Source organism: Corvus hawaiiensis, chromosome 2 (genome assembly GCF_020740725.1).
Source record: "Corvus hawaiiensis isolate bCorHaw1 chromosome 2, bCorHaw1.pri.cur, whole genome shotgun sequence".
Lineage (NCBI taxonomy): Eukaryota > Metazoa > Chordata > Aves > Passeriformes > Corvidae > Corvus > Corvus hawaiiensis.
Genome location: NC_063214.1, coordinates 18120405 through 18144990, shown reverse-complemented (window position 1 = coordinate 18144990; position 24586 = coordinate 18120405). Strand labels below are relative to the sequence as shown.

The following is a 24586-nucleotide window of genomic DNA, read 5'->3' as shown; positions in this document are numbered from 1 at the left end:
TTTTCAAGTCGTCCAGTTACACTTTTTGTCTAGTTCATGGCCAGAACTAAAACAGCTTGAGGAACTCTGACTTGCTACTAAGAAATTTGAGCGAAATAAATCCATATCAAAGGAGTAGACCAGGCATTGTCAGAAAGTTTGCACCAGTCATATTTTTACAAAACACTTCCTGAAATAACCTGTAGATATGGATATGAGAGCAGTTCAATTTGGTTCGGATTGTCTTTTGTCTAGTTTGAAGAGGAGACACATGAATACCTATAGCTGAGTTAGAAGTGTAAGCTGTAACTATGTAAAAAGACACATCTCTGCATATTTACCACAGTAATGTAATGATTCACTTTCTGACCAGGACACTGGTTTCTAATAAGGAAAACAGCTGTTGTGTAGGATCAGGTTTATCTCAGTGTCAAGAAAGCTATTGCACAAGAATCATGTTAGAAAGGCTGTAAAAATCATTACGGTTACTAAATCATCTGAAATGTAAATGAAGTTTGCAGTGATTTATGTACTACTTGCATCAAGATACTTACTGGGAAGAGCTTTCCTCTGAAAAAGAAAGAAAAAAGAATTAGTACAAGAACAGTTTCCTTAGCTGATTTAAAGTTCTTTGAAATAGTTATTCCTAGAGTATTCAGCTCTTCAGTTTCTAGAAGGAGTTTCTGAACCAATTGTCTCTTTTTGGTCTAGTGAGTTTAAGAAGAAGAAAGATTAGGTTGCTTTCAAGGGTAAATGAAGCTCCAACTCTAACGTGCAGCTCTGTAGCCTCTGATACTTTCAGGCAGCTGACCTTTTCAGACCCTGATGTTTGGCATTCATTGTTGCTGTGCTCAACCCTACAGGTACCGATGTAAAGGCTACAGAGAGGGTTGCTGGGTGTCAAGCTTTTTGCAGTAATCCCTAAAAGCAAACATTTTCCATGACCCAGAGGAGAAAACAGTTAATTTAGTTTCCCTTTCATCAGACCTCAGCTGGTCAGGTGTTGTAGACTAAAACTGGCGTATTTTTATGTTGCCTTTCTTAGGCATTCCTTATCAAAACTAGGGTGGAAAGGTTCCAGGAACTAGAGTCTGGCTCGTTGCTTTCTCGAGGTGGTTGTTTGGTAGCCTTAAGCAACTGCACAAACATCTCCATGTCATTTTCAAAGTACCTTTTGCAGTAGATGTTAGCAGAATAAAAATGTCTGCACAAAACGCTGCTATTTTAATGCTCTCCAGCTTTAGTACCACAGAGTTAGAACCTTCATGGAAAAGAGGACATGTCATCAGAATCATAAAATTATGGAGTGGTTTGGGTTGGAAGGGACCTTAAAGATCATCTAGTTCCAACTCCCTGCGTAAGCAGGGACACCTTCCACTAGATCAGGTTGTTCAGGACTCCCTCCAACCTGTCCTTGAACACTTCCGGGACAGGGCATCTACAGCTTCTCTAGGCAAGAGTGTGTGTCATGGAAACTCTGCTAAACACAGACAGTTTTTGACACAAGGAAGGAGTGATTTTATTCTACTTACTTGCAAAGTAGCCCTTTTTTTGGGCATAGAATACTCCAAGGCCACACAGTACCATCACCAGAGCCACAAATACTACAGCCGCAATGATACCACTTACGTTAAGGTCATCTGTAATTATAAAACAGAAGTCAAATGTTCTAAATTGTAAAAATTTCCACTGGCTGGACTTTTCCCTAATTACCACAGACATCTTTTGTATCTATAGGTGGTCTTTGGCCCAAGATGCGTAAGTTAATTAGTAATACTTAGATGTATTTAATCAGTAAAAAAGCACTACTGCGTCACAGCCACTTTAACAGAAGTGCTTGGTACATATCAACTGCTTAGTTTGGGTCAAAAGTAAGGAAAGAGTAAGAAGGATCAAGGGATACATACTCCTCATCATATCTACCCCAGGTAAGTATTACCCAAGTCATATCTCTCTGAGGGAAAATACCTTGAAATCTTTATAAGTCTTAAAGCAAGTTTTTTCATATAGTTAATTTGCTTAACACAACTGAAACAGCTGATGACGGTTGGGTTCCGCTTCTAAAGAACTCTTCAAATGAGTTGTTTAAAACAGAATTACTTTTAGTTTTTAAATAACAAGGCTTTTAAAATACAACACAATAAAGCAGAGTTGCCTGAAGTTAAACTCTACACCAGGCTACTGAAACATCCATTTTTATTTTGAAGGTGATGGCTTGAGTTCAACCATGACAAAGACCATGCCCATATCCTCATAAAATCACTAAGAGCTTCAGACAATCATCCATTTTAGGAAAACCAAAAACATCAACAAGCAGAAACATTTTCATAGGTTTTTGTTATGTTTCCAATTACTTATTTGGATTCCAACTTTAGGCATATGTTAAGATATGGTTGAGATTTTTACCCCAAAACATATCAATTTTTGTACAATTTAGGCTGATAGTAATTTAGGACTCAGTGTGTATTTTCACAGAGCGCTTCTATCTCAGTAGCTTGAGGAACAATTGCTCATAATCCACCAGGAATGCATTAAAAGCCATGACACTGATTTTCAGCTAAGTTCCAAGAAAGCACCATATGAAACTTTGCAGTTCCATGTACTGCTTTACAGAACACTTGGACAGGATCTTCTCTGCAGTAATTATTAGGATTTGTTACCATTTGCTTTTCTATAATATTTTCAAGAACCAGCTGTATATTTTGCAAAAACCTTCATGCATTTTGGGATATTACAGACTGTTCCAATTAAGTTCTCCCATGAAAGAATCCCAAAAGGGAGGCTTTATATAAAGGAAACACCCCAGTGGACTGGCACACTCTTCCTGTAAGCCTTCCACAAAAAAAGCATTTGGAAATATTAATGTTCTCATATGGCTGATGCTTTTCTGTGAAGTTAGTGTTTGGCAATCTAAAAGCTAATTACTGTGATAAGGAACTTATTATTTCTCCTCCCCCCAAATGCCATAGCCAAATAAAAAGATTTAATTCAATCTGGTCTTAGCTTCTCAGTTGCACCATGCAATTACATAAATCCTACTGCAAGACTATTTTCCACCCTTATTTTCTTTAACACATACCAACTTGCATTCGCTTCACTGAGCATTTCTGAGATAATCCAATCCCATTGGAGGCTTCACAGAAATACTCTCCAGTGTCATTCTTTGTAACTGTATTAAACAGCTGTTAAGAAAGAGTCCAAAACCATTATCAGAACAGGAAAAAAATCCTGTAGGATAGAAATTTTGACATGTCAGTGTGTGAATTTGTAGTTTTAAACAAATAAAACCCAAAAAAACCCTGAAGGCAAGTAAGAAATTCTGGTCCATCTCAACCTTGTAACAGCTCTCTAGTCACATTCCCTGGTCCTTCAACTTCTGCTTGTTGCCTAAGAGGTTCCTTTAGATGGACATTTAATTAAGTGGAGTGTATCTACAAGGAAATTCTTTTTCAGTGAATCAGAACTTTCCAATAATATCCACTTTTTTAGATATGCTCTAATTTCAGAATACCTGAAATCAAACAGTTAGTTCATTTTATCAAAACAACAACCCCATTAATTGATCCTTCAAAAAACTTGACACATACTACTTATGACGCATTGTCGGCTGAAATTTTTCAGAAGTAAAGAGTTGTTTGAGTGGTTCTCAACCCTTCAAAAACGCACTTTATGTCTTCTTCCAGCAGAGGAATGCTAAACCACACTATCAAATACTACTACTACTGTAAAAATGAAAATGAGGAAGTGAGACTGTAGCAGGACATCTCCTCCTGCCACAGAAGAGCTTATCTGTTGCTTGTTAGCTGGTGCAATAACTCAGGGCATCTTGCTCTCACATGAGCCTCACATGAGCCTTGGTGAAGTAACTCAGTCAGGACAGTTTGCCTTGTAGTGAATTATTTCATCGCCATGGCATTGATGCTTTCAGCTGACAGTAAACATCTTGCTGTGGAAGCAGATGTGGAAAGACAAGCTGGAATTTCTGACTGACAGACACCTCACTTTACAAATTATAAAAGCTACACTGTATTTTCACAAAGCAGAAATCCTCTGCACATTCCCTGGAAATGTATGGGGTCTTCTCCCCAAAGTCAGGATGCTGCTTTGTGGTTACTCTCTCAGGGGTTGAGTGGAAGGACTCTGTGTACACTACTGGCAACTTGGTGTTAAGTTACATTGACTCCTAATCTGTACTCTTTCTTTTCTAGCTATAATATAGATACCTTAATGTCATGCACTGTTTTATGTAATCTACTAGTAGTTCTTTTGTTTTATACTGTGTAATAAGTAACTGTCTAAGGCCTCTTGTCTGTTACCTTCTGTCTATTCAATAAGTAATTAATTTTATAATAGACCTAATTGTCCATTCTTAAGAACCTGTGAGCCAGAGCGATTTAAGTGCAGGTCACCTAAGTAGAGCTACTGCCAAAAATCTAAGCCTAAGGCAGGGCTTTTCTAAAGCTCTCACTTGATCCATAACAAAGAGATGACAGAGACTGACCTCATGTAAATTCCAGTGTTTGTCTCTATTTTTTAAATCATTAGACTTGTTACCTGTTCTTTTTAATGTATGCCATTAATCAATATTTTCAGAAATGATTAGTAAGTTTGAGTAGTCCACCTGATTTCCATGGTGTGCTGAAGGATCCTCAGAACATCTGAATGCTTAGTCATACTTCAGTTTCCACATCCGATTTTGCACAAGAGTAGGGTAGTCTTAGAACAACTCTTTGCTTCTGAAAAATCTCAGCACTGTAAGTAGCATCAAGTTTTTTCGAAGGATCAGCTAGTGGGGGAAGAATGAGAGAGAGACAGCCAATTCTGAAGTAAAAAAACCCAACACCACAGCCCACTAAGCAAACTACAACTAAAACAAAGAACCTACTAAGCTTACTTATAGTCCCAACTCATTCCCACTGACTTCACAGGTCCTGGATGGGAACTTATAAATTGCATTGGATTGCAGAGATTCTGTACTGCCCTGAGTGGTGCACTCCCCCTGAAGTGTGTGAAGGTACTATTCCAAATTTTAAGGTTCCGTTACATATAGCTCCGTTTCCATGCCAAGACCTCATGCTTACCTGGCACTAGTTTACCAACTGACAAGGTAAAATTTGTCATGTATTTCTAGATTCTCAGTTACCACTACTGCAGCCTTGCACCTCACCCAATTTGTGTGGATCACTCAGTGTCAGTGGCTTGTCACTGGTTTGAGGCAGAAACTACCTTCTACATTTCTCAGCACATATTTCGGCATGACACTGACCTCCAACAAAGACCTTGTGAGTTTTTGGATTAAGACCCCTGTGCATCATTGCACTGAACAGTAAATTTGGTCTCCTTGATAGCTATCTAAGACAGAGTTGGTTATTATACTTACCAGAGTGCCAGACTTTTTATTCATGGTGTAAGTTATGTTTGCTGCTCTAGCACTGCCTGTTCCTGTCTTCTCCAGCAAGGCAACACCATTCTTGTACCACTGGTACTCAGACGGAGGGGAGCCCTCCGTTTCCTTACAGCTCAGCTGCACGACTGTTCCCGTCATTGCGGAGCTGGGTACGTCACACATTGGAGTAGTCGGAGCAACTGGACAGTGAAATTGCACTTGTTACACATGCACTTTTACATATATACATGTACTGTCCACATGACAACAGGCTGACAGTCATAGTGAGGAGGTGAGCACTTGTGCACATTTGATAACTACCACATCATAGAAATGAGGTGCAGGAGAAGGGTTAGAAGGCAGAATCGTGCTCCTGAGAGCACAGTAAAATGTATGAGTTGCTAAAAATGGAAGAGGTGCTTACTGCCAGCCTCCCCCCACCATATGCTGTGTCATCCTGTCTCCAATCTGTGCACTTTCATCCAACCCCAGAGAGTTCGTTTCACTTTGTTTCTTGTATGGAACCTCTTGTTCACAGACAGAGATGGGATAGCTCAGGGAATCTGTAGTCCAGCAATTGCCTCCTTCCCTGCCCTAGTATTTAAAAACTGAAGGGAGGAAGAGGAAAAAGAGTTTTTGTATTAAAAGGAGTCGACTTTTGAGAAGTGATTGTCAGATTAACTGACTGGCAGTCATCATAAGCACTTTGTAAACCCCAGTCTGATGACCAAAACCAATGGGTTACTACATTCCAGTTTAAATTAAAAACAAACATTCCCCCACAGAGATGCAGGAGAACTGTTTGTTCCTTCTCCTATCAAGATGAACGTCTCTTTTTTGATTTTTAATATGCGAACAGAAAAGAAACTTAATTTTTTATTTTTTGGTACTTAACATTATGTAGAAGACAAATAATGGTGTGAAGGCATCCATGGAACATTAAAAGAACCACTGACACCTTAACAAGTATTGATAGTTTTTTCTTGGTTGATTTTAAGACAAAAAGCAGAAATAAAGAAAACCAAGTGCAACACTAATTCACATTAACTTTCAAAAAGGTTTGTAAACAACACATTTCCCTTTCTCCTTTGGCCCTGAAGATTTCAACTTTAAATTGAGAAGCCACATTTAAAACAGGAAAGCTGTTGAGAAAGTAGAAGAAAAAAGGATTAAGTGGGGTTACCTCGTTGGTGTTAATCAGAAGTTCATGCATTTATCATCTTTTATGAAGAACTTAAGAGACTTTATACACAATTTTAAAAGATCTATTATTTTTAATAGGCCAAATATAGAATCTACAAAAGCAAGTATTTTCTTTTGCCCCTTGTAGTGAAAAAGGAAAACTATTGGCCTCTACCACTCATCCAGTGGGACAAATACCTAACCCAATGTGAGAACAATGTGCTCAGTATTCACTTTTCCATCTGTTCCCTAACTGGCTAAGAAGACAAAGACCAACAAAGAACAACTGCCCTCCAGCAGGCACCACCATCTCTCCTGTAAATAAAGTCCACAGATTGCCAGCTGTCTGGCTGTCATTGCACAAAGACTCTCTCCTTCCAAAACCAGGAGGAAACTGTAGCATACTGGAATGAACTTCTGCTTATAAATATTTGATAAGTGTTGACAGATGCTGACTTTCCAGTGCCAAACACTGTGATCATCTTATCCAGATTCTCAGTCACTGAGCAATTTCAGTTTTGAGAACTGAAACTTACTTTTATGTAACAAAACCCTAGTTATGTCCCTTTCTAATGCAAGCGTGACTTTTGCCAAGCTATTTTGTGATGTTGTAGAATGTTCATGTGCAAGTGTGTTTATAAACCCATCCCGAAGAAGACCCAAAAGCCTAGAAGCCACACACTGTGTGGACAACCCTACCTTCAACACCCCAACACCCCATCATCCAGTTTCTTTGAAGAAGCCTAAGTAATAAAGCTTGTACCCAATACTGTGAGAGTAATAGTAGCCTCTCCCAGGCGTTGTCCTTCTTCACTCTTGGCACTGATTTCACAGCGGTAGGTCCCAGAATCCCTTCTAGTCACATTCCTAATTCGGATTCCTGTATTCAGCATCTCTGCTCGGCCTCGAAGATCACCTTTAGGGAGAACAGTCAGAGAGGTTTTTGCTCTTTGTTTATAGAATCATAGAATGACAGAATGGTTTGGAGTGGAAGGGACCTTAAGATCATCTCATTCCACCCCCACTGCCATGGGCAAGGATACTTTCCACTAGACCAGGTTGTTCCAAGCCCCATCCAACCTAGTGTGGAACACTTCCAGGGATGGGGCAGCCACAGTTCCTCTGGGCAACCTGTGCAAGTGCCTCATCACCCTCACAGGGAAGAATTTCCTGTGTATATTTCCTCTGTAAATCTAACCTAGATTTCCCCTCTTTCAGTCTGAAAGCAAATATCTATGGCTCGTTGGCTTATTCTGAAATCACATACAATTTATTTATGTAATATTTAATACAATAATTTAATATAATAATTAAATTATTATAAATTTAATTTACTTAGGTCATATTGTACATTAAACTATTGCTCATTTGTTCAGTGTTAGTTACCTATCAGCAAATAGCAATATGTAATCCCTTTCCCAAGACAGTATGAACCTTCCATTTACTCCAAATAATCACCCTCAATTAAAAAACCTCCATCTGCCATACATTATCCAGTTGGAAGATGGAATGCACTTTTCTGCAGGTATTTCAAGAAAATATGTGTAGCAATAGTGAGGTGAATGAAAGACATCACTTTCCACTGGAGACATGGCAATCACTAACTTAATTACCTTAAAGAAAAAGTTGTGAGTGAGACCACAGCAGAGTATTTGACACTTTAACTTGGCAAGAAAAACTTAATGGATTTAGCAAGGTGCCATCAGACTTCTTACAATAAATTTGGGGGTTTTTTTATTCTACAGCTTATAATGAAATTCAAGTTACATGCACACACAGAACCATGAGTTCCAGTGTTTCTCTGTATTAAATGTATGCAGAAAAAAAACAAGTTCATCAACAAGGTCAGCACATCTGCAAGTTCTACAAACTAACAAAATTTCTGTGCTTTTATTTCACTTCTCAACCTTCATTTATTGTGTACAGTGTAACAGAGACCCATATTTTCTTTAACATACAAAGCTAAGTCCTTTTCAGAACATACAAAGAGAAATTCTACTTCTGAAAAGAATACAAATAATTTAAAATATACAGCTGAGTTTATATTTTATGTATATAAAAAATGCTGCATTATTCATATCTAAGCCTCCTGCTTTACAGGAGGCTTCAGAAACCTCTTTTTAGGGTAGGAGTGCAGAGCCTGCAGTAGTTTAGGGGAGTTTACATCTGCATGCAATTTCATTGTTGAAAAATCCCAAGGAATCTGCAGTGCGATTTTTCTTAGTCTTGAGTTTTATTATATTTAACTTCATTAAAAAGGTAACTCATAATCGACGATTTTCTAAAGAAATGCCTTTTTTTCCCCAGAGAAGAATTCTTCTTCTCAAAAAGATAGGTCTTCTATATGAACAGTCAAGAGCCTTCTTCAGTCATTTTCCTGGTGTTGTTCCCCAAGAAAAAGTCAATAGCTACGCTAGAGAATGACATGTTAAGCCATCCATCTGCTTGTAGTACTGTACCTGTAAATTCACTATTGTAGTAGACAAATGAGACTCCTTGAGACTGGATTTTCTTCCACTCTATTCTTAAACTCATCCCTTTTGAAAATTTGTGTTTGCAACTAAGAATAGCCTCTAGAGGGAGGAAAAAAATAAAGACAAAAGACAAAATTAGAGATTTTAGTATTGTGTTGGTACACATTCAGGCTCCATGAAATTCATGTTCCCCCTTCAAAAGAACTTGTGCAGTCAGCAATGGCCAGATCTACTTCTCAAAGTGATGCTTCTCCAGATTTACACAAACACAGTGGGGAAAAAGAAACCAGTAATTTTCCTATACTTAAGTGGCCTTTGGATCAAACTTCAGATGCTGGGGACTAGATATCCCCATGCTGGATAGGGTTTATCACTTTCCCCATCCAACATGGGAATATCTAGTTCATCAATTACCTTCTTTATTACTACCCTCATTTTAGTTTAAACATTTTTGAGCACCCCTTAAAAAGGGACCCCGACCCTGTTATTAACAATATTTTGTGAATTACCATTCTGAATTCAGTATCACTAGTTTTTATGTTTTAATGTATAACTTAATTGGACTGGAATGGAAAACATTCTAGTAAGATGGCTAAAGAAACAAGCACAATATAGACCTTGCTACCTGTAAGCTACTAATTTTCCAATACAGGCCACAGTATCAAAGAGCAAAAGCCTTTATAGTTTTGGCAAGGCCTGTCTAGCTTTCATGACACAAACATGCACTGCTAAAACATAATCAACCATCATCCCCCTTTACAGTCTCAGCAAATGAGGCTGGAAGGCAATTAAGAGCTACTGACAGATCTACTCACTTGCCCTTCAGAGTCTGATTTCCTAGGTCTGCTCTGAAAAGAAACAAAAAGCCAGGCTGGTAGCCTTGGTGATATCTCACAGGGGGAAAAAATGTCCAGACTTGGAAGAAAAAGAGGCAGGAGGGCATTCCTTGCCAGAAACATGTTACACATGCACTGGCCACTTCAAAAAACATGCTGTGCACTCAGGAAGTCTGAGGTTCCTGACTTCAGGTTGAGTGGATGGGTGGAGGCTTCCTGAGTCTTAAGATTTGCTAGTTTCCTTTCCATTTTGTTTTTGTATCCTTCTAACAAAGAAAGAACATCATTCAAGCTCAGCTTACTTTTGCTACTGGCCTTGTGACAGTTGGCTGGTCTAATGAGCTGGTGTCTATTAGCTGACACAGAGACAGCTCAGCTGAAGTGTTCTCAGCTGAACACGTCTCGAATGAGCTGCCCCTTTCTTGCATGCCATGTGTTTTTGTTTCAGAAAAAACCCAAGCACTGATGCCCACCCACTAATCTTATTCGGAGAAAAGGAATAGATGGAAGAAAGGGAGCGTGCACAGAACAGACAACATAATAAAATCCTCCTTAGTTATAGCTCCCCTCTCCCACTTTTTCCTATAGTAATGGAGTCAGGGAGAGGTATTTTCCAGAGCAGGTGTACTTGACTTGCATTAAGGTAGGCCCACAGGATGCTGTGCATCAGCACTGGTACTGCTAGGCCTGCAAAAGACCTCTGGAATTTTGGAGAGATCTGCACAATGTTTAATTTGGATTTATATCTGATCTGGAGGCTATCATTGGTGATAAAATTATAGAATATCTCAAGTTGGAAGGAACCCTAAGGATCAGCGAGCCTGACTTCCTGCTCCTTGCAGAACTACCTAAAACTAAACCATGACTGGGAGTGTCACCTAGATGCTCCTTGAGCTCTGTCAGGTTTGGTGCCATGACCACTTCCCTGGGCAGCCTGTCCCAGTGCCTGACCATCCTCCTCTACAGTAACAGGAATTAGAGGGGAAAAGGAAAATGCTGCACTCAGTGGAATAACTATGTCTATCAGCCCTACCATCCCTTAGTGCTGCTACACATGGAGAACTTGGCTTGGCATCTGGGCTGTGCTAAACTGATTTCATTCAATGTACAAATAACAAAAGAACAAAATGCAAGCCATTTACCATATAAAAAGACAGAACCTAATCAAGCTTTAATATTACCTGAAGCGTTTCTCTCTGCTTTTGCCTGCCTTGAGCTCTAAATGTATTCTGTCAAGAGAAGAATACTTAACAGAAGTCCAGATGACAGCTTTAGAGACCGTTAAAATATTTGATTATTACCTCAAGAAGCTGAGTAAGGTTTAAAGCTCAGAGAACAGTTTTTTCAATCCCAAATTCCCACCTCTCTCCACTCCAACCAAATTCAAAAAACAAACCCACATAACCCACAAACCTCACACTACACTACACCCCTTTCTCATCTACCTGTCAAACAGGTTTTTTTCTTTGCCTCTGTAAGTTCTCTACCCCATTATTTGAAGTAATTTGCTATTTTATATATGATACATACATATATAATTATGTAAATAGCCATTATAGCTACTGACAAGTAAAAACAGACATTAAATTGTTGTTACTTGTAATTAGCTAACTTTTAACTATTCTCTCTAGTCCCTCACTTTTCTCTCTTGTAAGATATTTAATATAATGGTATTTCTCCTTTCCATCAGCTCCCATAATTTTGTGCGGAAGGAAACTAGGCAGAAGTTACAGAACTGACAAACAAGTCATAGAACCATAGAACAGGTGAGGTTGAAAAGGATCTCTGGGAAGCACCTAGTTCAACCCCACCTTGAGTAAGAGAAAATGGGGACAAGACAAAGATAACACAGAGTCAGTGGAGAGAGCAGGCACAAGACCCCTCAGGAAAGAGGAAGACAACCTCAATACTGGCACAGCCTCTGTATACATAGTTTACATGTATTGTGTATATGTTAAAAATTATCACACCAATGCCCATACCGTACCCTTAAACTCCTCTGCTTTTACGTTTTTGTTATCTGTTTCAATGGAGATTCCAGACACATCAGGATCTGCAAGGGGACAGCAAAAAAAAAAAAAAATTCAGCAATAAACATTGTGATTTCATATGTCCTTCAGCAGTGTCATGGTTTAGCAGCTACAAACAGTATTTTTGAGACTTTCCCACACTGTACAAGTTAGAAATTGCCTACTAGAAAGAGTACAAACTAAGAGCTAGACCAGGACTGGCCTTGAACAATTAATCTTTTTTCTCCAGGCTCTGGCATCTGTAAAAAATAAGCAATTTTTTTTTACAATCGCATAATGATATTTACATATAAGAAGTTCTATATAAACAGTAAATGTTTTATACTGCGATAATGTTTCAGTCTGTTTTTAACTGGGAGACGTCTATTAATCCCTAAGTGTATTTTCCATTATATTCTTACTACAAGGCATGCATGTTTGCTGAAAAATACCACTTACAGCTTCTACAGGGTAACAGATACATACAGTAGTTGGCAATTACCTCAAATTCTTGTTGAAATGGGAAAGAAAACATTAATCAAGATTCATCTAGTTTTAACTCAAAGAGAGAAAAAATCCCCACACATTCTTGGATATCTCATTGTCACATTCCACTGAGGGGGAACTTCAGGGAGTTCTTTTAAAACAGATGATCTAGGATGGAATTAAGCAAAACGAGGCAAGTATTGTATCTGAGAACCATTAACTGGTAGTGAAAAGGATGCTGCCCTACTAAAGAAGAATGGAAAAGACAGAAAAGGAAGAAGGAGAAGGAAAAAGAATGGGGAGAGAAAGAGAAAGGGGGGCAACGGAAAGAAAAAATGGGAGTTACCACCAGAATTTCAGAGTGTGCTGTCAACGTCCAACTGGCAGGTTGTGCATGCATGTTTCCTGGTGGGGGGAACCTGTGCATCTCTCAGAGCAAAAGTGCAGTTCCTGCATCGATGGGAGGCCAGACACGAGGTGAGTGGGCACTTGGGCAGGATGTACAGAACCCTGGACAGGGTCATGGTGGGTTTCGTGGTGACAGGCTAGATCAGTGATGCAGGGTTGGAAACAGTGGCTCAGGCAGGAACAAGGCAGGCAGGGCTGAAGCAGGTAGGGCATCGGGCAGGAACGCAGGGAGGCAGAACAGGCAACAGCTGGAGCAGGTGAGGGACATGAAGTGGTAGGGCATGACACAGGAGGTGGTCAGCAGGTGTCCAGCCAGTGAGAGGGAGAGCGAGCAAGCGAGGGCTAGCAAGGGCCAGCGAAGGCAAAAACGGGGGCAAAAGAACCAGCTACTCATAGCAAAATGACAAAAAGCTCTGAAGCTTGTGACACAGTTACTTTTACACCCCCTGGCTCCTCCCAAGGTCTGCAATGCTGACAGTAGACCATTGGCCCAGTCCAACATTCCGCTGCAGCCCATCGGTGAAGACCATTTGCCATCTGATTGGAGAACCTCTCTGGAGGTCAGTGTCATTGGTGGTCTCCTACTGACTGCCTGTTACACCTGAGATGTGAGATGGCTAGGCGAAATCTCCCGAGAGACAGGGCTTTCCATCTTCTCCTAGCTGCCTTCTGCAAGTAGCACTTGTGCAGCCCCTCCCCCACATACCTCTGGTAATTTCAAACAATGTTGAGACAGAACTCAAAATTAAATTGGCTCCTCGGCTCCTCACACTCATGTACTGGGAACACTGAAATTCCAGAAAGAACAAGTGAAATAACCACTAGATCTACATCAACCCCCCACCCAGCTATCAGAAGTTGGTCACAGGTATTACGATTACTACACGTCAGGCTAGCAAGTGCTTAACAACAGCTGAACACAGTTCTTTACACAGTTTTTTTACACAGTTCTTTACACACTATTTTTTTTCCCCAAAAGCATCTCAAGTTCCCTTGGTTTAGGACTAGTTTTGAAGACAGCACGGACACTTCTAATGCAGTCCATTTCCTCCGTCTGCATCAGCCAACTGAACAATTGCTATAGGGGGTACTGACAAGAACTGAGAATCTCTTTGCATCAATGTTTAAAAACTTGACTTGGTTAAAAACAATCTTCTTTTCACTGATAGAAACTAGGTAAGTAGCAAGATTAGACTTTCTTAACCACACAAAACCTCCTTCATCCATCTCTAAAGAAATAATTTTCCTTTCCCCTGCTTAATGGGGGAAGAGTTGCACACATTCTAGCAGATGGATATCTAGTCTTGACCTGAAAACACAAACAAATTAACAATATCTTGCTTCATATGGCTTTCTTTTAACAGTTGATTACTTCTGTTGAAGTTAGTGCCTCACTTCTGCCTTGATTTAACCCATTTGGGCTTTCAGCTATGGGTTCTCAGTGATCAAAGTTAACATGCTGTTTTCTTTGTTTGAAGGTACCATCATAGAATCTTAGAAAGGTTTGTGTTGGAAGGGATCTTTAAAGGTCATCTAGTTCAAGCTCCCTGCAATGAGCAGGAACATCTTCAACATGAGTAGGTTGTTCAGAGCCCCATCCAGCCTGACCCTGAATGTTTCCAGGGATGGGGCATCCACTATCTCTTTGGGTAATGTGTGCCATGTTTCACCACTCTCACGGTAAAAACTTTCTTTTTCGTATCTATTCTGAATCAATCCTCTTTTAGTTTAAGCCATTACCCCTTGTCCTAATACACAACAGGCCCTAAAAAGTTTGTCCCCATCTTTTTTGTAAGTCCCTTTTAAGTACTGAAAGGCTGCAATAAGGTCTTCTCAGAGCCTTCTCTTCACAGGGTGAACAACCCCAACTCTCTCAGACTGTTTTCATAGGAGAGGTGTCACATCCCCATGATCGTTTTGGTGGCCCTCTGGACTTGCCTCAACAGGTCCCTCTCCTTCCTGTGCTGGGACACCACAGCTGGATGCAGCACTGCAGGTGGGGCCTCAGCAGAGCGGAGCAGAGGGGCAGAATCCCCTCCCTGCCCTGCTGCCCATGGGGCTTTGGATGCAGCCCAGCACACAGGGGGTTTCTGGGCTTCCAGAGCACACGGCTGTGGCATGTCCAGCCTCTCATCAACCAGCATCCCCAAGTCCTTCTTGCAGGGCTCCTCTGGATCTGTTCATCCCCCAGCTTGGATTGGTATGAGGGGCTGGCCTGACCCAGGTGCAGCACCTTGAACTCAGTCTTTTTAAACCTCATGACATTCCCCTGGGACACTTCTTGAGCTAGTCCAGGCCCTTCTAAATGACATCCCATCCTTCAAGGGTGGCAACAGCACCACTCAGCTTGGTGTCATCTGCAAATCTGCTGAGGGTGCGTTCAATCCCTTTGTCAATGTCATTAATGAAGACATTAAACAACACTGATCCCATACACCATAGTACCCTATCACAGTTTTCTTCTCAATTAAAGATAATTCCTTATGGTTTAAGTCTGGCACAACAGAGGGAATTCTTCATTCATTCTGCTCCTATGGCTTTTTTCCTCCTTAATTTTCTAGGGTTTTTTTCAGTATCCTTTAAAAATATGAATTGCAGTTGTACTGGTATCTATAACCACTGCCTCTGAGTCATGGAGCAACACTCAGAATTGCTATCTGAGACCCTGGCACTGTAGCAAGAGTTCAGTTATTCATTCACTGTATACTGTGGTGGGTTGACCTTGGGTGGCTGCTGGACACCCACACAGCTGCTCTTTCACTCATCCTCCTCAACATGACCAGGGAGAAAATAAGTAAAAAGCTCATGGGTCAAGAGAAAGAGAGAGAGTTTAGTTAGCAGTTACCATCACAGGCAAAACAGACTCAATTTAGGAAAAAATAATTAAGTTTACTGTGGTTTAAAATAGAATACATGCAGTAGTTGTGGAAATGAGCTCATCTCTGCTGCTCCTTCCTCTGCATGCTCTCCCCTGCTCCAGCATGGGCTGCTCTCTATAGGTCACAGTTACTGACAGGAGCCTGTTCCAACATGGATTCTCCATGCTGCTTTCCAGCTGTCTCACGTCCCCTTCCAAATACGTCCAACAATTCTTGTGTCTAAAAGAACACAGCCTCACACCTGACAGCGTAAAGTGAATTTTCATGTGTGCACATTACCAAACGATCCAAATCATGTGTAACTATCCTGTCCGTAATATATTTTATCATCAACTTTGTTACCCCAAAAAGAGTTATACATCAGAACTTTATAATATGAAAATAAATAAGACATGAAGAATTCTAGCAATGACATTTAGGTACTCCTAGCATACTGAAGCAGCAAAAAAATATTTGCACTACAAATAGCACTTGGAAATTTTTTCCACCCCTCCAAGAAAGAAAACTTTCCTACTGAACTTTAAAGAAAAAAAGAAAAAAAATCCTGTTTATAAGCCCCCCTCATACCCTGTTGAAATGAGAGGAGGGAACCATTTCTCCAGCCCTTCCCAAAGCAATTCCTGCAAGTCCATATAGACTCCAGCTCCTTGGTTTTGTTCAGGCTTGGTCTAGAATAGCCTTAAGTCAGTAATTTTCTTTTTAACCTATTAGGTCCTATTTAGATTTATGGGAAAAAAATTACCGCTAACTTTTACCCAAACCCTGTTTCTAGAACAATACTCCTCTTCCCCCCTCTTCCCCCATATTCTAGATGCCAATAGTTATCAAATCACATTTATCTATTGAAATAACATCTTCCTCCATGATGGGGAGGAGCATTTTATTCTGAGACTGACAGCAGCTAACACCTGTTAACATTTCAAAAGAAAGCCTTTCTAGGTCTCCAATATGTGGATAAAACCATTTATAAATTATTGGCACATCAACATCTTCTGCCTGGACACAAAACAGCTCAAGTACATGCAATTCACCAATGTATTACATTCACTGTTTCATGAGCCTGGAAATTTCTCTCCTTCTCATTAATACAGATGTCATGCAGCTCACTGTCATGATCAAATATTCACAGAATATGAAACCACAAAAGGAAAAACACATTTTATGACTTCTGGAGCAGGACTATGGTATGTACTTTTCACTACGGAAGTCATTACAGAATTACTTTGCAAGCTTTGTATTGGGAGCTTGCAATTGCATGAAGTCTCTATATTTACCCTTACATCAAGGGATTAATAGAATACATGAAGATTCTATTATGCAATACAATTAAGTAGAAAATATGAGAAAGAGGGGGAGAAAGGGAAAGAAGTTCAACATACACACAGCCCTCTTCCTCACACACACAAACCACACATATACATGACCCTTGTCAAGAAGCTGTAGAGTCCAAACAGTAACATAAGGTGGTGCAGGGACAGCTGACAAAATTAAAACCATTATATACTCTGATCAAGCAGAAAGATAGGAAAGGTCCTTGAAGCTAGAGCATATCTTCCTTTAGATGTCCTTCAAGAAGGACCTCTGCCAAATATCCAGAATCCAAGTCTTCAGTTTTGGATTTTAATTCACCATATAAAGAGCAATAGTGAAAAGATGACATATTACTGTACCAGTAAACCTTTTATTCAGGCTGCTTTTTAAAGACCAGGGGGAAAAAAAAAAAAAAAAGCTGCTTTTACATGTCAGTAACTATACTTGTTTAGAACTAAACTCCAAAAACCTACACTTTCCAGTGGATAAACACTCATAGCTGTAAACTGAAACCACTAGCTGGAGGAATCATTAAGGAAAAACATATTAGTCAAATCAAAACAAAGGAAACAGTGTGCCTGGAGGAAATTACATGAGAACAGAATCAAAACAAAGTTATAAGTACAAGAGAAAAAGCAGTCTTGCATTTGTTTTGTCACGTTCTAAACAACAGGTGGTCTAAAGCAAAGCTTAACAAAGGGTTTCTGAGGATACTGTAAGTTTAGGAAGTAAAACATCTCAGGAATAAAGCCAATTCTCTTACTGAAATCCCTTAAAAAGAATAGGAAACTAGGCATCTGTTTGGTGTTAGCATCCTTCAGACGTGACCACTTCAGGGTAAAGCCTCAGTGATACGATTAGGTGCTGATGCAAACTTCTCAACCATGGAACTACCTACCACGAGGCACTCGATACTTGGAGTTTTGCCGCTGTCACATCATTTAAACACATCTGTTTTGGCTCCCTTTTTGCCATACTTCCTAGCAGAAGTAGTCCACAGACTACATTGCCCATTGTAGATATAAAAATGCTGCTAGCAAGGATTTTCTTGCTATTTTCTCAGTCCGTGAGAGACTTTTCTCTCTCACAGAAGAGGGAGTAGAGTATGTAAACAACCAAACACCTGCAACCTTGAAAAGTCTTGTTTATATTATAGTAGAAAAATATTTTGATAATGGATATTTTAGGATTCTAGCCAATCACCCCCAAGGGGTGGCTGATCCTTGTCCAATTAGACTATGAAGAAAAAAGTCTATAAAAGAGTTTGTAAAATAATTAAATAAATCTTGCTGCACAATTTCTGCCTGCTGGATCTTCTTTCCTCCTCCCTACGGCTGCGGGACACGGTAATATACCCTAGGGCATTTTTTTTTTTTTTTAAATAGTCCATAAATGGGGAAGGGGAAGGAAAAGCTGCCTACCTTTGGACAGGATTTGTTATGAATTACCAAAATCCACCCAAACTAGTACCTCCCATTCTTCTTAGTAGTCCAAGATGTATGTGGCTGCTACAACCCTGCTTAAAGTGGCATCAGCAGGCTGGACCATGTTAACTCTGACAGCTGTTGACAGGCACCCAGGGCTCAGACCCATCACTCTTCCCACCCACACTCCTGTCAGGGTCCGTGTTAAGTAGCCTTCCCCTTCCTTTAGTTCTGCTTGGTGAACACCAACCTCCAGCAGGCATGCTGGAGAGACACTGGGAGTATTCACAGCCTCTGCTGGAGTCTCCTGAGCTACCCAAAAAACCTGGCGATTTAGGCATCAAAACATAACCTGAAATAACTGGAATAAACTCAGCTTCATTGTGTGAAGTCAGCCACATGTCAGTATGGCCAACCATGTCCTGTGGGCAGCAGGGGAGGGAGGGAATTCTGGTCCTCTGCCGTACTCTGGTGAGACTGCGCCTGCAGAGCTGCTTTAAGCTCTGGGGTCCCCAGCATGGGAAGGAGATGGACCTTCTGTTGGAGCCAGTCCTGAGGAGGCCACCAAGTTGATCAGAGGGATGGAACACCTCTGCTATGAGGAATGTCTGAGAGAATTAGGATTATTCAGCCTGGAAAAGAGCCTTATTGCAGCCTTTCAGTACCTAAAGGGGCTACAAGACCTGAGGAGGCCACCAAGTTGATCAGAGGGATGGAACACCTCTGCTATGAGGAATGTCTGAGAGAATTAGGATTATTCAGCCTGGAAAAGAGCCTTATTGCAGCCTTTCAGTACCTAAAGGGGCTACAAGACCTGAGGAGGCCACCAAGTTGATCAGAGGGATGGAACACCTCTGCTATGAGGAATGTCTGAGAGAATTAGGATTATTCAGCCTGGAAAAGAGCCTTATTGCAGCCTTTCAGTACCTAAAGGGGCTACAAGACCCCTGGAGAGGGATATTTTACAAGGGTATGGAGTGACAGGACAAGGAGGAGTGCCTCTAAACTGAAAGAGGGCGGGTTTAAATTAGATATTGGGAAGAAATTCTTCCCTGTGAGGGTGTTGAGGCACTGGAACAGGTTGTCCAAATAAGTTTTGGATGCCCCATCCCTGGAAGTGTTTAAGGCTGGATGAAGCTCTGAGCAACCTAGTCTAGTGGAAGATGTCCCTGCCCATGGCAAAGGGATTTGAACTAGATGAGCTTTAAGGTCTGTTGCAATCCACTCTAAGCAGAGAAGAGCAAAGGGAACTAACTCTCTGTGAATAAAACTGATCAAACACTGAAAGGTTTGAATATACCCAAAGAGTGTGATTAAAACAAAATGAATAATGATACCAAATGATAATGATACCAAAAAAGTGATATATTTTATTTAATAGTAAAGAGGGAGGAAGAGAGAGAGGGAGGGAGGGAGGCAGAGAATAAGGGAGGAAGGTAGGGAGGGGAGGGACAGAGAGAATGACAGAGATTAAGTAGGAACATATAACCACTTCTTGGGACCCAACAATGTCTCATTGCTTCCCTCCATCTGGTCTTCTTGGTGGTGGGAGTCTCCCGCTGAAAAGTATAGAATCCAATGGATTAATACCCATTTGGGCAGGTGGGAACACACAGGTACCTCCCTGAGGGGGAGGGGCAAGTTTGGCACTGTCCCTCGCAAGACTCTGTATCTGTTGTATCATGTAGTATCACGTGCAGTGCTCTGGTGCAGAGTCTGAGGACCCCTTTGGGGGGGGCCTTTGATCGGCCATGACACCCCCTCTGCTGTCCCATAGATGTGGCCTTCCCGGGGTGGGAGGCCCCACAGCTGGGCCAGTCTGCCCAGCAGATGATGGCATTCACTGCATCTGGCCAGAGGCTATGCCACACACCCAAAACCTCTCCTCCTCCCCGCTTTGGTGTAGGGATCTGTGTGAGCCTGGCAACAGAAAAACCTGGGGCTGTGGCTTCCACCCCAATGGTGCTGGGCTGGGCCCTGCTGTGGATGCTCTTCCAGATGCTTTGAACAATAGTGTCACTTTTCTTATCTCTATTCCTTGGGTGGTTTAACTCAGCTCAGGGTTTCAATGAGGAGGCCCATCCAGGGTGGGCTTCGGTGGTGCAGCGTCATTATACACCTTTGCTATAATAGGCAAAAGTCCTTCATGAAGACGTTTAAGCCATGAAACATAACATTTCAGTCTCCAACAAGGTCGCATCAATCCAAACCATTCTGTGACCCATTCTGTGATTAAGTAAACAACAGAAACACGGTGTGAAGACCTCAAATTTTGAACAAGAGCTAGAGGAAGCTATCCCACATCGCTGGGGGGAAAAATAGGCAAAAGAAACTCAATTTCAGTCACTCAGTTACCTCAAGTTACAAAATTTCTTGAATCTTAAAGAATAGTAATAGAACAAGATTTACTTTGGTTAGAGGTTACCTGATTCACGAATAAAACCCTTGCATATCTTCAGCCACAGAAAACAAATAAAGGAGGAGTCTGAATGGAGGGTCTGCAGGGTGGGAACAATAAGCCCATCTAAAGCCAGATGTGAGGAGCGAGTTTAACAACCATGGTGTACTGCATAAAGGATGATAGCCTAAGAAAGAAGGCACATTTTCTGGCTGGACAGATAAAGGGGTCTAAACCACAAAAGGAGCTTGAAGAGCTTCTCAGCCACACCATCACTTATGTGATAGCTGTCAGCAGTCATGTTTTGGAAACTGTATGACTTAAACACAGCAAGTTTTGCTAGCTTTCTCTCCCCTTTTGTTTATACAAACACTCACCTAATTCCTGTCAGATTCCTTTATTCATGGTGAAATGGACTAAGTTTTTGGAAGAAGGAAAGAGTAGGAGCAGAATGATGCAAACAGTTAAATCCAGTATTTGCTTTGGCTTCTCTTTTGGAAGAGCAGCTATTACAAAATTAAAATTCCATCTTTACAGCTGAGTATCTGACACACACAAAACTGACCTTCCTCCATCCCCAGCAAAACTAAACGAAATTCCCCAAAAGCATTTTCCCTACTTCTAGCCCAGGCTCAGAACCATACAGAATGGAGTAAATCATAGAATGGTTGGGATTGGAAGTGAGAGGAAAGCAAATATCTTCGCAAACAATTTGATGGGTGAAGGTATGGGTGTTACATCTTTGCAATGGGTCTTAATGTCTCTACTAACTTGGGGCAGCAGGTTGGTTGCAGAGACCAGACAGCTTGGCTCTTGAAAGACATGTGGGTCTGCACAAGCATGAACTTCTGAACTTGGGGGTAAAATAACAGGTTCAAGGGGGGAATAAGTGGTTTGGGAAGGCTGTGCCTTCCCAGTACCTCTGCCAAAAAGAGGTACAAAAAGGACAAAAGGAGGCTGTGCCCTCTGAAACCTTGAGAGAGAAAATCCCGCAGGCGTGTGCCCTGGTGGACTCTCTCCCTTTATTAGAATAGTGTTGAAGGACTCCTCTGTCTCCTTTCTGTATGTAAATCTCTGGCATTTGTGGAATTTTCCTGACAACTGGGGACATCTGGAGATCATCTAGTCCAACTCCCCTGCTATCTCAGTCACCTAGAGCAGATTGCGGAGTCTGGAATATCTCCAGAGAAGGAGACACCACATTCTCTCACATAAGTGATGGTGTGGCTGAGAAGCTCTTCAAGCTCCTTTTGTGGTTTAGACCCCTTTATCTGTCCAGCCAGAAAATGTGCCTTCTTTCTTAGGCTATCATCCTTTATGCAGTACACCATGGTTGTTAAACTCGCTCCTCACATCTGGCTTTAGATGGGCTTATTGTTCCCACTCTGTTCTAGTGTTCTATCACCTTCACAGTAAACAAGTTTTTCCTCATTCAGATGGAGCGCCCTGTTTTTCAGTTTGTGCCCACTGTCCTTTGTCTTGTTGCTGAACACCACTGAAAAGAGTCCCATGCGCTTGACACATACCCTTTAAAGATATTTGTATATTTGCATGCATTCACAGAATCCCAGAATGGGTCAGGATGGAAAAGACCACGGTGGATCACCTGGTCCCACCTCCCTGCTCAGGCAGGGTCATCTCAGAGCACATGGCACAGGATTGCGTCCAGATAGTTCTGGAACGTCTCCAGAGAGGGAGACTACACACCCTCTCTGGGCAATCTGTTCCAGTGTGTAGTCACTGCACAGGAAAGTTCTTCCTCATGTTCAGGAGAAACTTCCTGTGCATCCATTTCTGCCCCTTGCTTCTTGTCCTACTGCTGGGCACCACTGAGAAGAGCTTGGTCCATTCTCTGACCCCTCCCTGCAAGCAGCAACAGACATGGATGAGGGCCCCTCTCAGTCATCTCTTCTTGAGGGAGCCTCAGCTCCCTCAGCCTTTCCTCATAAGAGCTGCTCCATCCCTTCATCATCTCTGTAACTTCTACTGAAGCCGCTCCAGGAGCTCCATGTCTCTCTTGCCCTGAGACGCCCAAAACTGGACACAGCAGTCCAGATGTGCCTTACCAGGGCTGAATAGTGGGGCAGGATTACCTCCCTTCACCTGCTGGCAATGCTCTTCCTAATACACCCCAGGAACCCATTGACCTTCTGTGAGGAACCAATTTAATTTTTATTTATGCCTCAACATTGTCCAGGTTGTATGCTATAAATCCATTTTCTGACACGGGATGGAAAATTACTGTCGGGGCTGTACATGTGCGGGGAGCCTCAACACGTGCCACGTGCAGGGGACAGCTCGGACACCTGGGGGGGGGGGGCGGAGACCGCTGACATACAGTCTCTAAGGGACAACCCCTTTAGAGAATGGAGGGGAGTTCTGCCTCTGGGGGGACTTCGCCTGACAGCCAATCACGGCAGAGAAAACTTTCACCACTGGGCTGCAAGAACCCTGCTGCCCGGGAAAAAATCCCCATAGAAGCCGTTAACTGCGCCATAACCGCGTTCTTGTCGTTTTGGCTTGTTGAAGGGAGCGGGGGCTCACCTGGAGGTTCAGCTCATTCGGCGCCCCCCCTCCCCCTCCCCCGCTCGCCTTTTCTCCCTGCGGTCCTGCTTCTTCCCTGCCTGTTTTTCCTGTCCACACCTCTCCGTGTGCCCTGCTTTGCTGCTTCCCCGAGACAGCCCATCGCTGCGACAGCCTGCTCCGCCGTTTTCCCGCCCCTCACAGCCTACCCGCCGCCTTTCTCACGTTGCCCAGCACCCAGCAGCAGCCAGCCCGCAGCCGTCGTTCGCCGACGCGGGAGACATGCCGCCCTTCGCCGGCTGGAAGTCGCGCCCAGCCGGTCACAAGAGCCGCACAGGCTCGCCGCGGCTTGCAGCACACGCTCCATCTGTCGAGCATCCGCCGACAGGGCGCCCCGGGGTTCTAGTAACTGCCTTCTGTTTCTCTCTCTCTCATTTCTTCTCTCTGCTCTCTTTTCTATCCCTGTTCGGTAGGAACACTTATCCTTCAATAAACAGTTCTCAGATATGATATTTGCTGCGATTGCGCTTTATTACAATCAGAGAAATATTTCATCCGAAAAAGAATGTTAAAAAGAATCCCTCTGCAGTTCCTGTCCTCTGGAACGTAACACCTTGTTGGCCACAAGGGCACTGCTGGGTCAGGAACAGCTTGTTGTCCACCAGGACCCCCAGCGCCTTTCCACACAGCTGCTTCCCAGCAGATCAACCTCTACTGGTATGTGGGACTCTACACTTGCCTTTTTTGAACCTCATTAGGTTCCTCTCTGCCCAACTTTCTGCCCTGTCTAATCCTCCACTCCAGCTGCTCTCCTGAGCAGAGATACACATTTGAGGCTGACAACAAGGCCAGCATCTAGATGGTAGGTCAGTTACGTATATGACACAGACATTAAATGTTTTGCTGGGAAGCCAGCAGACACTCTTCACCTTTCTTTAATAAAAGACCTCAAGAACAAAAGCAGTCAAATTATTAAAAAATATATCTACAGATACTCAAGTAAGACAAACCTGTCAAGTTTCAAGGTCTCCTGCCTGCAGGTCTTCTACTGCAAGAGAGCAAGGTGCCACCCTAAAATGCACTTTCGGGAGGTTCCTTCCCTGACAAGTACTAAGTTGTTTCAAAGGAAAAAGAAATCAAAACCCCAAAGCAAACCAACTAACAACCAAAACCCCCAGCCACAACCAATCAAAACTTAACCTAAAGTTACAGATTTTAAATGGCTGCCCAGTTTCAAATAGATTTTCTCTATTGCAGCATGATGCAGTAGATAATTTTTCCCGTTTTCAGA

General features: G+C 42.1%; 1 protein-coding gene across 6 annotated transcripts in view; it reads right to left on the bottom strand.

Annotated features, from left to right (window-relative positions):
• JAM2 (junctional adhesion molecule 2) overlaps nt 1-24586 on the bottom strand; it is a 51050-nt gene that overhangs the window by 5606 nt on the left and 20858 nt on the right. For 5 of the 6 annotated variants that reach the window (XM_048293595.1, XM_048293599.1, XM_048293600.1 and 2 more), the window contains exons 2-8: nt 11845-11910; nt 9007-9120; nt 7311-7463; nt 5360-5565; nt 3059-3161; nt 1512-1619; nt 534-549 (exon numbers count right to left, since the gene is read on the bottom strand). In XM_048293595.1, coding sequence (XP_048149552.1) covers nt 534-549; nt 1512-1619; nt 3059-3161; nt 5360-5565; nt 7311-7463; nt 9007-9120; nt 11845-11910 — 766 coding nt within the window. The remainder of the gene's footprint in view (nt 1-533; nt 550-1511; nt 1620-3058; nt 3162-5359; nt 5566-7310; nt 7464-9006; nt 9121-11844; nt 11911-24586) is intronic. The other variant, XM_048293597.1, reaches the window with a different exon arrangement.